Raw genomic sequence first — 12,399 nt, forward strand, 5'->3', positions numbered from 1 at the left:
TTGGGTAAATTTTCCTCAATTTGACGACTTCGGTAATAAATAGAATATCATATTCGTGCCCATATCATACTATGTTTATGTTTCGCTCTCGCTTGGGAAATACCAACATTTAGGCACTCGTGTCGTAATTGTAGAATGACACGGGCACTCATATAATATCCTCCATATATTATGGTGCATGGGTTGGATGTGGGAGAAGTCTAAAAAGATGCAGGTCACATTTATCTCCTTGGTGAAACCCACATTCGAGAGTATGGTGCTGACAAACTCATAACAATGTAAGATTCAGACTGATGATCACAGATACTTTGCTCGTACCACATACGGGTAGATAGAGGTTAGACCAAGAGGATCCAATGTTTCATCGTTAAAACAGTCAGTTAAACACTGAGGAGCTCAATTTCAAACAATAAAGAAGTTTCTTCACCCTCTTCACCACCAGAGAAACATTGCAGTGGTCATCAATGTTCATTACCAGCTGTGGATCATCTACTCACCTCCTGGATCATGCTGGCAGCCAGGCCGTATATCACTCCCACCCAGAATTCCTCAGCCTGGCAGCTACTGGTGTCTCGACTGCCATCGGGACGGGTCCCGTTGATGGCACCCATGTTACCGTTGCCATACTTCATGACATTGTTCTCGTAGATGGTCTTCAGGACACTCTGTACATGATCTGGGGGGAACACCTGAACAAGTGACAGAACAATACATAGTTTAGAACTACATACAGGAGAAAGAGAGACTATCTCCAGGAGATGAGAGTGAGACAGAGAGTTAGGCTTAACACCGCTTTGAACAAGTATATAGCATGGTGTCACCATGACACATAAGACTTCTTGTTTAACACACAAATTAGCGATATTTAAACTTCATGATGACGGTCTGGGAGTCACAAGATAATCCTGTTGTTGATATTGTGGACAATGATCCACAATGATCAAGGTTCAATGATCCTCAAGAACCAAATCACTCAGGTTGCCCTGTAAGTCATCTCTTACCAGTGGCCAGCAGATAAGTCAGGGGAATAAACAGAGGTACATTACTGATACAAAGGGACCTGCTCTCTACGAGGGCAAGATGAGTCTTGTTTTACCTCGTCATCCTGCAGCCCTGATGCCCGCAGGAACCACTGGCCTGCAAGTTGGTCGGCCATCAGGCTGTCATGGTGCCCACTTGTGCTGCTGTCATAGTTGTAGTACCGGCCTGAACACAAGTAGTTATAGAGTCAGTATGGTTTTACGCCTATTTTAGCAATATTCAATCAAAATCTGACAGGGGATTCCAAACCCGGGTATCCAGCGTAACGAGCAGACACTTCAACCATTAGGCTACCTCAGTCTATACCCTGCATATTCACTGACAAATGAGAGGTCTGTTGTGACTGTCATAATCTATAACCCACATATCAACTGACCAGTGAGAGGTCTGCTGTGACTGTCATAGTCTATATCCTACATATCAACTGACTAATGAGAGGTCTGCTGTGACTGTCATAGTCTATATCCCACATATCAACTGACTAATGAGAGGTCTGCTGTGACTGTCACAGTCTATATCCCACATATCAACTGACTAATGAGAGGTCTGCTGTGACTGTCATAGTCTATATCCTACATATCAACTGACCAGTGAGAGGTCCGCTGTGACTGTCATAGTCTATATCCTACATATCAACTGACCAGTGAGAGGTCTGCTGTGACTGTCATAGTCTATATCCTACATATCAACTGACCAGTGAGAAGTCTGCTGTGACTGTCATAGTCTATATCCTACATATCAACTGACTAATGAGAGGTCCGCTGTGATTGTCATAGTCTATATCCTACATATCAACTGACCAGTGAGAGGTCTGCTGTGACTGTCATAGTCTATATCCTATATATCAACTGACCAGTGAGAGGTCTGCTGTGACTGTCATAGTCTATATCCTACATATCAACTGACCAGTGAGAGGTCTGCTGTGACTGTCATAGTCTATATCCTACATATCAACTGACCAGTGAGAGGTCTGCTGTGACTGTCATAGTCTATATCCTATATATCAACTGACCAGTGAGAGGTCTGCTGTGACTGTCATAGTCTATATCCTACATATCAACTGACCAGTGAGAGGTCTGCTGTGACTGTCATAGTCTATATCCCACATATCAACTGACCAGTGAGAGGTCTGCTGTGACTGTCATAGTCTATATCCTACATATCAACTGACCAGTGAGAGGTCTGCTGTGACTGTCATAGTCTATATCCCACATATCAACTGACCAGTGAGAGGTCTGCTGTGACTGTTATAGTCTATATCCCACATATTCACTGACCAATGAGAGGTCTGCTGTGACTGTCATAATCTATATCCCACATATCAACTGACCAGTGAGAGGTCTGCTGTGACTGTCATAGTCTATATCCCACATATCAACTGACCAATGAGAGGTCTGCTGTGACTGTCATAATCTATATCCCACATATCAACTGACCAGTGAGAGGTCTGCTGTGACTGTCATAGTCTATATCCCACATATTCACTGACCAATGAGAGGTCTGCTGTGACTGTCATAGTCTATATCCCACATATCAACTGACCAGTGAGAGGTCTGCTGTGACTGTCATAGTCTATATCCCACATATCAACTGACCAGTGAGAGGTCTGCTGTGACTGTCATAGTCTATATCCTACATATCAACTGACCAGTGAGAAGTCTGCTGTGACTGTCATAGTCTATATCCTATATATCAACTGACCAGTGAGAGGTCTGCTGTGACTGTCATAGTCTATATCCTACATATCAACTGACCAGTGAGAGAGTCTGCTGTGACTGTCATAGTCCTATACATATCAACTGACCAGTGAGAGGTCTGCTGTGACTGTCATAGTCTATATCCTACATATCAACTGACCAGTGAGAGGTCTGCTGTGACTGTCATAGTCTATATCCCACATATCAACTGACCAATGAGAGGTCTGCTGTGATTGTCATAGTCATAGTCTATATCCTACATATCAACTGACCAGTGAGAGGTCTGCTGTGACTGTCATAGTCTATATCCTATATATCAACTGACCAGTGAGAGTCTGTCTGCTGTGACTGTCATAGTCTATATCCCACATATCAACTGACCAGTGAGAGGTCTGCTGTGACTGTCATAGTCTATATCCTACATATCAACTGACCAGTGAGAGGTCTGCTGTGACTGTCATAGTCTATATCCCACATATCAACTGACCAGTGAGAGGTCTGCTGTGACTGTTATAGTCTATATCCCACATATTCACTGACCAATGAGAGGTCTGCTGTGACTGTCATAATCTATATCCCACATACCAACTGACCAGTGAGAGGTCTGCTGTGACTGTCATAGTCTATATCCCACATATCAACTGACCAATGAGAGGTCTGCTGTGACTGTCATAATCTATATCCCACATATCAACTGACCAGTGAGAGGTCTGCTGTGACTGTCATAGTCTATATCCCACATATTCACTGACCAATGAGAGGTCTGCTGTGACTGTCATAGTCTATATCCCACATATCAACTGACCAGTGAGAGGTCTGCTGTGACTGTCATAATCTGTCATAATATCCCACATATCAACTGACCAGTGAGAGGTCTGCTGTGACTGTCATAGTCTATATCCTACATATCAACTGACCAGTGAGAAGTCTGCTGTGACTGTCATAGTCTATATCCTATATATCAACTGACCAGTGAGAGGTCTGCTGTGACTGTCATAGTCTATATCCTACATATCAACTGACCAGTGAGAGGTCGCTGTGACTGTCATAGTCTATATCCTACATATCAACTGACCAGTGAGAGGTCTGCTGTGACTGTCATAGTCTATATCCTACATATCAACTGACCAGTGAGAGGTCTGCTGTGACTGTCATAGTCTATATCCTACATATCAACTGACTAATGAGAGGTCTGCTGTGATTGTCATATTCTATATCCTACATATCAACTGACCAGTGAGAGGTCTGCTGTGACTGTCATAGTCTATATCCTATATATCAACTGACCAGTAAGAGGTCTGCTGTGACTGTCATAGTCTATATCCTACATATCAACTGACCAGTGAGAGGTCTGCTGTGACTGTCATAGTCTATATCCTACATATCAACTGACCAGTGAGAGGTCTGCTGTGACTGTTATAGTCTATATCCCACATATTCACTGACCAATGAGAGGTCTGCTGTGACTGTCATAGTCTATATCCCACATATCAACTGACCAGTGAGAGGTCTGCTGTGACTGTCATAGTCTATATCCTATATATCTCCTGACCAGTGAGAGGTCTGCTGTGACTGTCATAGTCTATATCCTATATATCAACTGACCAATGAGAGGTCTGCTGTGATTGTCATAGTCTATATCCCACATATTCACTGACCAATGAGACGTCTGCTGTGACTGTCATAGTCTATATCACACATATTCACTGACCATTCCAAAGTTTGGTTTCGTACGACTGCCGTCCCTTGTCCAGCACCAGCCGATACTTGTCCATGTCCTCCTTCAATCCCAACAGACTGGCCATCTCTATTGTCATTCGCAGTGAGGCTAGCCACATCCCACCACAGTAGGCGCTGCAATAGGGAAAAAATACACAGGATATACACACACATCCCAGACTGTCATCTACCACAGTAGGCGCTGCAACAGGGAAAACATACACAGAATATACACACACATCCAAAACTGTCATCTACCACAGTTGGGGCTGCAACAGGGAAAAAATACACAGGATATACACACACATCCCAGACTGTCATCTACCACAGTTGGCGCTGCAACAGGAAAACATGCACAGAATACACACACATCCCAGACTGTCATCCACCACAGTTGGGGGCTGCAACAGGGACATACCACAGTTGGGGCTGCAATAAACACACACACACATCCAAAACTGTCATCTACCACAGTTGGGGCTGCAACAGGGAAAACATACACAGGATATACACACACATCCAAAACTGTCATCTACCACAGTTGGGGCTGCAACAGGGAAAACATACACAGGATATACACACACACATCCCAGACTGTCATCTACCACAGTTGGGGCTGCAACAGGGAAAACATACACAGGATATACACACACATCCCAGACTGTCATCTACCACAGTTGGGGCTGCAACAGGGCAAACATACACAGGATATACACACACATCCCAGACTGTCATCCACCACAGTTGGGGCTGCAACAGGGAGATCATACACAGGATATACACACACATCCAAAACTGTCATCTACCACAGTTGGGGCTGCAACAGGGAGATCATACACAGTATATACGCACACATCCTAGACTGTCATCTACCACAGTTGGGGCTGCAACATTGACATCTATTACAGCAAGGACTGCAACATGGATAACAACATGCCCACATCACAACAACATGATCAACAGGGACATCACCCACCACAGACACAGTTTTTCCCACATAACCAGACAGTGACAGTCTGGTAACACACTGGTCAGGAATATTTGCCCTGTACTCCAGCAGTAGCTGGGAAGCTATGCCTGTTGTCTACATCTCAACCATTACCTTGCTCCACTCATGGTCCATGCATCAAAAGTCTGATCGGCAAAGCCACTGTTGTCAATGATACCGTCATCGTCGATGTCCCACTTGAGTGCTGTCTCGATCACTCCCTGAAAGTTATCAATAACAATATCCCCATTTACTTGTGGAACAACAATCAGTAATAGTCTAGCAATATGACCAGAATTTAAAGAATCATGTCTTGACTGGACAATCCAGCAATTAATATTGTGGCACAAGTATCCATGTCATCCTAGTACGATGACATGCAATAAATGAAATCACATAGTCTGACGTCCCGATCCATTTGGTGACCTCTTTAAAGTAAAGCTAAAAACTATAATGCAAGGTGAGAATCAGTACCACAGAACTTACAATATTCGAGTAAAGTCTATTCTAGGCTTCAGTTCCAACAGGGTTTACACTGTTGACCTTAAATTTGTAGCAACATGGAGTGAGGCTTACAATTACTTCAAACAAACACTGAATGCAAAACACCACGAAACACAGGGTGTCAGCACATCCTACTCCCTTGGTCCTCACCTTGACCTTTGGGTACATATTCTCCATGAACTCCTTGTCCTGAGTGACATGGAAGTCTCTATACACCTGCAGGACAAACTTGAGGTTCAGGTCCTTCCAGTTGGCTGTCTCATGGATCCGGTAGGCATTCACCCGCTTCCATGGCTCATCCTCTACATGAAGAAAACAGTTGACATGCTGCAATGTAATCACTAGGCAGACACAGAAGCTGAATGTCGTCACACTACCAGGTTCAATGACGCAAATACAGTACAAGCAGTACATCTCACTATTATAAGTGAGTGAGTGAGTTGGGTTTTACGCCACTTTTAGCAATATTCCAGCAATATCATGGCAGGGGACACCAGAAATGGGCTTCACACATTGTACCCATGTGGAGAATCAAACCTGGGTCTTCTGCGTGACGAGCGAACGCTTTAACCACTAGGCTACCCCGCCGCCCCTCTCACTATTACAACAATCAAGTCCTGAATGGTAATACACGTTGATGAATTCCTACTAACCTGGGTCCCCAACGTCATGGGGAACAGTGTGGAGAGTCTTGAGCTGTCCCTTATTACCAGACGTGTAGTATTTCACGCGTGTTCTGTCCTCACTCATCACAGACTGAGCTGAAAGGTACAATATATATATAGACGGCAATGAATATCAGTTCACATGACAGAATACATGATGTGTGATATGATTTACAACTTTCACATTCCAAATGATTCAGAAATGTATTGATGTTTTACAGCACACATCAACAGTAGCCAGTTGGGAAGAAAACACCATCCACATTACTAACACTGCACAGGGCCTGGTCAACGAGTACATAAATGTTGTTTATTCAAATTTCAGCTCAAAAAAACAAATCGAGACTTGGACAGACAAATTGGTGGTTGAAAGCAATGATTGGCATGACTGAAACTTGTAAATGATTGATTTCAGACCAAACCAGTGATTCACACATGAGCAAAATCAAATGTCATCAGGGTATGATGATACACAATCAGCATGGCCAACATGGCTTACCAAGTGAGTCAAATGATCGCCACTTAAGAGACGCATGGGTTGCAAGGGAACGATTCTGAACTGGAATCCCCACATGGAGCAATACATTACAAGAAACTCTGTACCGATGTCATATTGTAGAGAAAGCTGTATCTTGGGCCACAGCTGGATGAAGGCAAAAGAAGCGTAGTGATGCACGTCGTAGGTGTTGAACATCCGGTATTCATGACCTGGGAGACAGAGACAGCTTCATGAACTCACCATGATCAAAGTATGCAATCATAAACTCGCCATGATCAAAGTATGCAATCATAAACTCACCATGATCAAAGTATGTAATCATAAAGTCACCATGATCAAAGTATGCAATCATAAAGTCACCATGATCAAAGTATGCAATCATAAAGTCACCACGATCAAAGTATGTAATCATAAAGTCACCATGATCAAAGTATGCAATCATCAACTCGCCATGATCAAAGTATGCAATCATCAACTCACCATGATCAAAGTATGCAATCATCAACTCACCATGATCAAAGTATGCAATCATAAAGTCACCATGATCAAAGTATGCAATCATAAAGTCACCATGATCAAAGTATGTACTTATATAGTTGAACATATTTGGACATCGTCATGAAAACAGGGTTGACCATACCTAAAATGTGACAGGACAATGAGGTCAAATGAAAATGTGTCGGTTTGCTAATATCTGTAGTACAACAACACAGTAGGCTGGTTGATGCAGACATGGCATCATCACAACAAGAGTATATGTTGTTTAATGCCTCATATTGGTGACTAATGTTGTTTTATGCCTCATATTGGTGACTAAATGTTGTTTGTAGTCTCCCATGGTTTGAGTAAATGTTTCAGGCCTCATATCAGTGAGTGAATAATATGCAACAGTGAGCAATATCACAATGATAGGTAACAAGGACATATAATTAGCCCATTAACAATGGACTCACAGTGTTACATTCCTTTTACCCGAGATCTGTAGATCTAAGTTCCCTGGTAAGAAATAAAACAAATGAAAGAAGCTGTAGGGTGAAGTTTTCTGTCCCTCACATTACCATCTCATAGAGACTGGTCCTCATTCACTGCTGGGTGAAAGAGAAACTTTTCAACACTGTCACTTGCCTATGGAGACACCACATTAACACTTAGTGTGGGCAGGACTCAAGTCAAACTGTAAGGACTGACATTCTAGAACAAGATGTCCTGTCCACCTGTTCTCAGTGACCTACTTCACCTGAGTGAGTTGTGTGCAGTACAAACCACTGTGTATGGCCTGATGTAGGGTCTCTGTCTATCCTTCTAGGGCGATATCAAGTATGCTGTGTGCCATACAGACTCATGTTCTATCTTGCACATGTTGTATTTACCCATTACAGCATGACTGAGGCCTATCAGCTGTGTTCTTTGAGGGACTCGGGGCGGTGGGGTAGCCTAGTGGTTAAAAGCATTCGCTCGTCACGCCGAAGACCCGGGTTCGATTCCCCACATGGGTACAATGTGTGAAGCCCATTTCTGGTGTCCCCTGCCGTGGTATTGCTGGAATATTGCTAAAAGCGGCGTAAAACTAAAATCACTCCCTCACTTTGAGGGACTCACCTTCCAGATAGAGGAACTTGCTGTACTCCTTCACCAGGGCATGGTCCTTGTGGAAGAAACATGTGCTGCTGTCTCCATCAGCAGGATCCACCCACACCGTGCCTCCATCACTCACAAAGTACAGTTCATTAAACAATGCAGACTTGTACCATGCTGGCAGGTTCCTGGTAAAACATATGGGTTATAACCATTGTATATGTTTATAACCATTACATATATTTATAACCATTGCACATATTTATAACCATTGCATATATTTATAACCATTGCACATATTTATAACCATTGCACATATTTATAACCAAAAAAAGTCATCAAGCATGTCCAATGAACAGGATATTTGTATTGTTATATATGCAAAAACTGATTCAAATTTCTACTCTGGATGACTGGATAAAGACCATTTGGGTATCATATGGTTTGATTATTCTGAAAGATGTAGTTCCATTGTGTACCTAAATTGGAAAAACTCCAAATAGATGGAGGCACCTCCATGTAAGTAAACACATTCACACAGCATCCTGTCTATGTGTACAGGCATCTGTTGGAGAGTATAGCTCCTATCTGTACAGTCATCCATGTGCCTAGGTTACCTGTTGGAGAGAATTGGGTTTTGCCATTCTTCTATCTTGCTCTCCCAGTCCTTGTATCGGCCTATTGCATGACTGCTGAGCCGCCGGGCGCCAGTACCATCAGTCCCGAACCAGCGGGCGTAACGTCTGAAACAGGTGAATGCAGCATATCATATAGCATCAGTGAACTAGCACACAAAACATACCCAATTCATGTAGATTGCTGATATTCTAATTCCCGAATCAGGGGACACCATATATGAAACAATAGTTCTGGTAGTATTTTAAGAATACTACCTCATTTACATAATAAAACATTAATTCCTGTTTTGGCTGTCAATCACATAACATAGAGATTGTCCTCTTCCCTGCCAACAAGCTCTGCATGGAAGACATCCTTACTTTCAACCCATAACCATTACTACTAGATGCAGATATCTTGGCAAGGCAGAATGAACTCATTCCTTATTTAAAGCAGTTTTCTTAGATTCATACTCAATATTACAAAGTGTTAAACAAATCCCTTCGATAGCTCACTTATCTGTGCTTGTTTTCTCACCTTGAGCTGAAGTGTATACGGGCATGACCCACACCAGACTGAACTGTTTGAACCTGCTCACGTACCTGTGGTATTTCAGTCACCTTGAGCTGAAGTGTATGACGGGCATGTCCCACACCAGACTGAACCCTGTTTGAACCTGCTCACGTACCTGTGGTATTTCTGTCCCCTTGAGCTGAAGTGTATGACGGGCATGTCCCACACCAGACTGAACTCTGCCGTGGCCGACGTGTTGGCCCCCACATGACACTGCACACAGACAGCAGCAGCGATCTCCTTTCCCTTCAACGTCTTTTCACTACTTTCTGCAACAAAAAAACCCCCAACAAAAACACTTCATTGCACAGCTGTCATTAGTCAAACATTCAAATGTTCTGTATAACACAAAAAGACAAACAATGTCTAACACATCAAAATACATCAGTACCTGCTGAAGATGTAAGTTGTCCATCTTCCTTGAGGTCTGACCATACCTCGCTTCCTGTCCCCTGGGGGTCAAAGCTCACCAGATGACTCACGGACACGCCCTCCTGGCATCAATAAAACACATCACAAATATTAAAGCAGAGTCTGTATGACTTAAGCTATCATTGTACAACTATCATTGCTATAGAATATTTTCCTACATAGTTCAATTTGGGTAATTGAAATAGTATATGAGAGTCCTGTGTTCATTCTAGACTGTGCCATTGCACAATTCGTGCACTAACATTGTATATGTTGCAGTTTCACACTTTTGTTGTCACAGCAGACACACTGCTTGTCAAACGCCATTGTCAGTTTAAACTCCTTTTGTTATTCATTCAGTTTTCTTTCAAATTCATGTTGAATTGATGTTAAGTGTTTAATAAATGTGTTGAGCAGATCTTGATTTGGTTTCTCTTGTTCAAATTGTTGACCTAACCTGTATTGGAAGTTAAAAAAGATGTGAACACGTACTGGTAACTACTAAATACTGTATGGGTAAGAAGTCACAGCAATTGACATGACCCACAATATTTTCTACATGGCCCACTTTTAGACAGGGCTTAAATGAACATTGAGAGTCATGCTTCCCAATAACAGCAAGCTGTGAGGAAACAAACTGTCTTGGGTAAATTCCTAAGTGCTTATAAATGTTTTCTGCATTTTAAAATGTCAGTAAGCATCATGTTGATTTTTTTTCAGAAATGGAATACAACCTCGAAGAGTAAATTGTACCAGCTCACACCTGTTGGCTGCTGGAACATCATCATCATGTTCATAGAAAAGATCATTCCTCAAACTAGATCCACATGACTAATAACTGGCCTCATAAATTGCATTTCTTAATCTAGATTTTGAAGAGAATAAGTACTAGCTTCTGTTAGCAAGTCTCTCCTAGTCTCAGCAGTTACTGACCCTCTGTGCTGCAGACAGTGCGTATGTACAGGCCATATCTCTGAAGGTCTGATGTATGAGGACGCCGCTGACGTCGCCCCCCTCACTGTCACACTTGAAAGGCTCATTCCAGCAACCACCTGTCTTATCCTCCTTCACACCACGGCCATTTTTGAATGAGAACATGATGCTGATGTCAAGGTCGTCTGTGCTGTTGTTCTCGATGGTCCAGACAAACACGGCTGCAGGCAGTGAACTCTCCTGATCAGGAAGAGGAATGACTGCCATCAACTTTTCATTGCAGTTTAAAACATTAACAAAAGATCATTTACACATGATCTATTTTTCAGTTTACAAAAGTATATTCTTCATGAAGAGAGGAAAAGATAATTCTTGTAATGCATATACAAGACCAAAGAGTGAGTGACCGAGTGAGTTTAGTTTTACGCAGCACTCTGCAATATTCCAGCTATATGGCGGCGGTCTGTAAATAATCGAATCTGGACCAGACAATCCAGTGGTCAACACTATGAGCATCGATCTATGCAATTAGGATACGATGACATGTGTCAACCAAGTCAGCGAGCCTGACCACCCGATCCTCTTAGTCGGCTCTCATGGGTTACTGAAGATCGTTTCTAACCCAAAAAAGGCCAAAGAAATGCATACCACCTCCTGCATTTCAAAGTTAACATATTTCTGTTAAACCGACACTATGTCAAATAGTGATATTGCTGTGTGGACTTCAACTTTTATCATCAGATCACAACTGCACATCATAACATGTGCCGGCTTATTCATAATAATTTACTGTTGGACAGAGTAAAAATAATATTTCAAACTTATCATGAGTCATCATACTTATGTCAGTATGTTCAGTTTGAAGTGTCCTCCTCCACTTACCTTGTACTCGTGCGGATAGACGGGTGAGACCTGCCTGCATACCAACTTGACATTATACTCAGGAATGTTGTACACGGTCCATGCTCGGGGATATAGAGCATGGTAGGTGGCATTACCAGCTGGGAAAGTCCAGTTCCAGGCCTTGAGATGTTTCCCAGTCTTCTTATAAGATGAGAGCACCTGTTGGAGCACTGTCACTCCATTCTTGCGGATACACACTGTGAACTGTGGACATTCACAACTCATATTGAACAGGTGCTCCAATATCTGTGTCAATTTCTGTTACTGTTTCTA

At 42.6% G+C, this 12,399-nt stretch overlaps 1 protein-coding gene across 1 annotated transcript in view; it reads right to left on the reverse strand.

Moving 5' to 3' along the window:
• Positions 1 to 12,399, reverse strand: part of LOC124271541 (non-lysosomal glucosylceramidase-like) — a 33,011-nt gene that overhangs the window by 2,152 nt on the left and 18,460 nt on the right. The window contains exons 4-16 of the mRNA XM_046706682.1: positions 12,106 to 12,330; positions 11,224 to 11,463; positions 10,271 to 10,373; positions 9,995 to 10,148; positions 9,306 to 9,431; positions 8,713 to 8,876; positions 7,218 to 7,322; positions 6,603 to 6,710; positions 6,100 to 6,251; positions 5,560 to 5,666; positions 4,450 to 4,592; positions 1,097 to 1,206; positions 498 to 689 (exon numbers count right to left, since the gene is read on the reverse strand). Coding sequence (XP_046562638.1) covers positions 498 to 689; positions 1,097 to 1,206; positions 4,450 to 4,592; positions 5,560 to 5,666; positions 6,100 to 6,251; positions 6,603 to 6,710; positions 7,218 to 7,322; positions 8,713 to 8,876; positions 9,306 to 9,431; positions 9,995 to 10,148; positions 10,271 to 10,373; positions 11,224 to 11,463; positions 12,106 to 12,330 — 1,929 coding nt within the window. The remainder of the gene's footprint in view (positions 1 to 497; positions 690 to 1,096; positions 1,207 to 4,449; positions 4,593 to 5,559; positions 5,667 to 6,099; positions 6,252 to 6,602; positions 6,711 to 7,217; positions 7,323 to 8,712; positions 8,877 to 9,305; positions 9,432 to 9,994; positions 10,149 to 10,270; positions 10,374 to 11,223; positions 11,464 to 12,105; positions 12,331 to 12,399) is intronic.

Source organism: Haliotis rubra, unplaced genomic scaffold (assembly GCF_003918875.1).
Source record: "Haliotis rubra isolate DU_JTF1 unplaced genomic scaffold, ASM391887v1 Scf161, whole genome shotgun sequence".
NCBI classification, from domain to species: Eukaryota; Metazoa; Mollusca; class Gastropoda; order Lepetellida; family Haliotidae; genus Haliotis; species Haliotis rubra.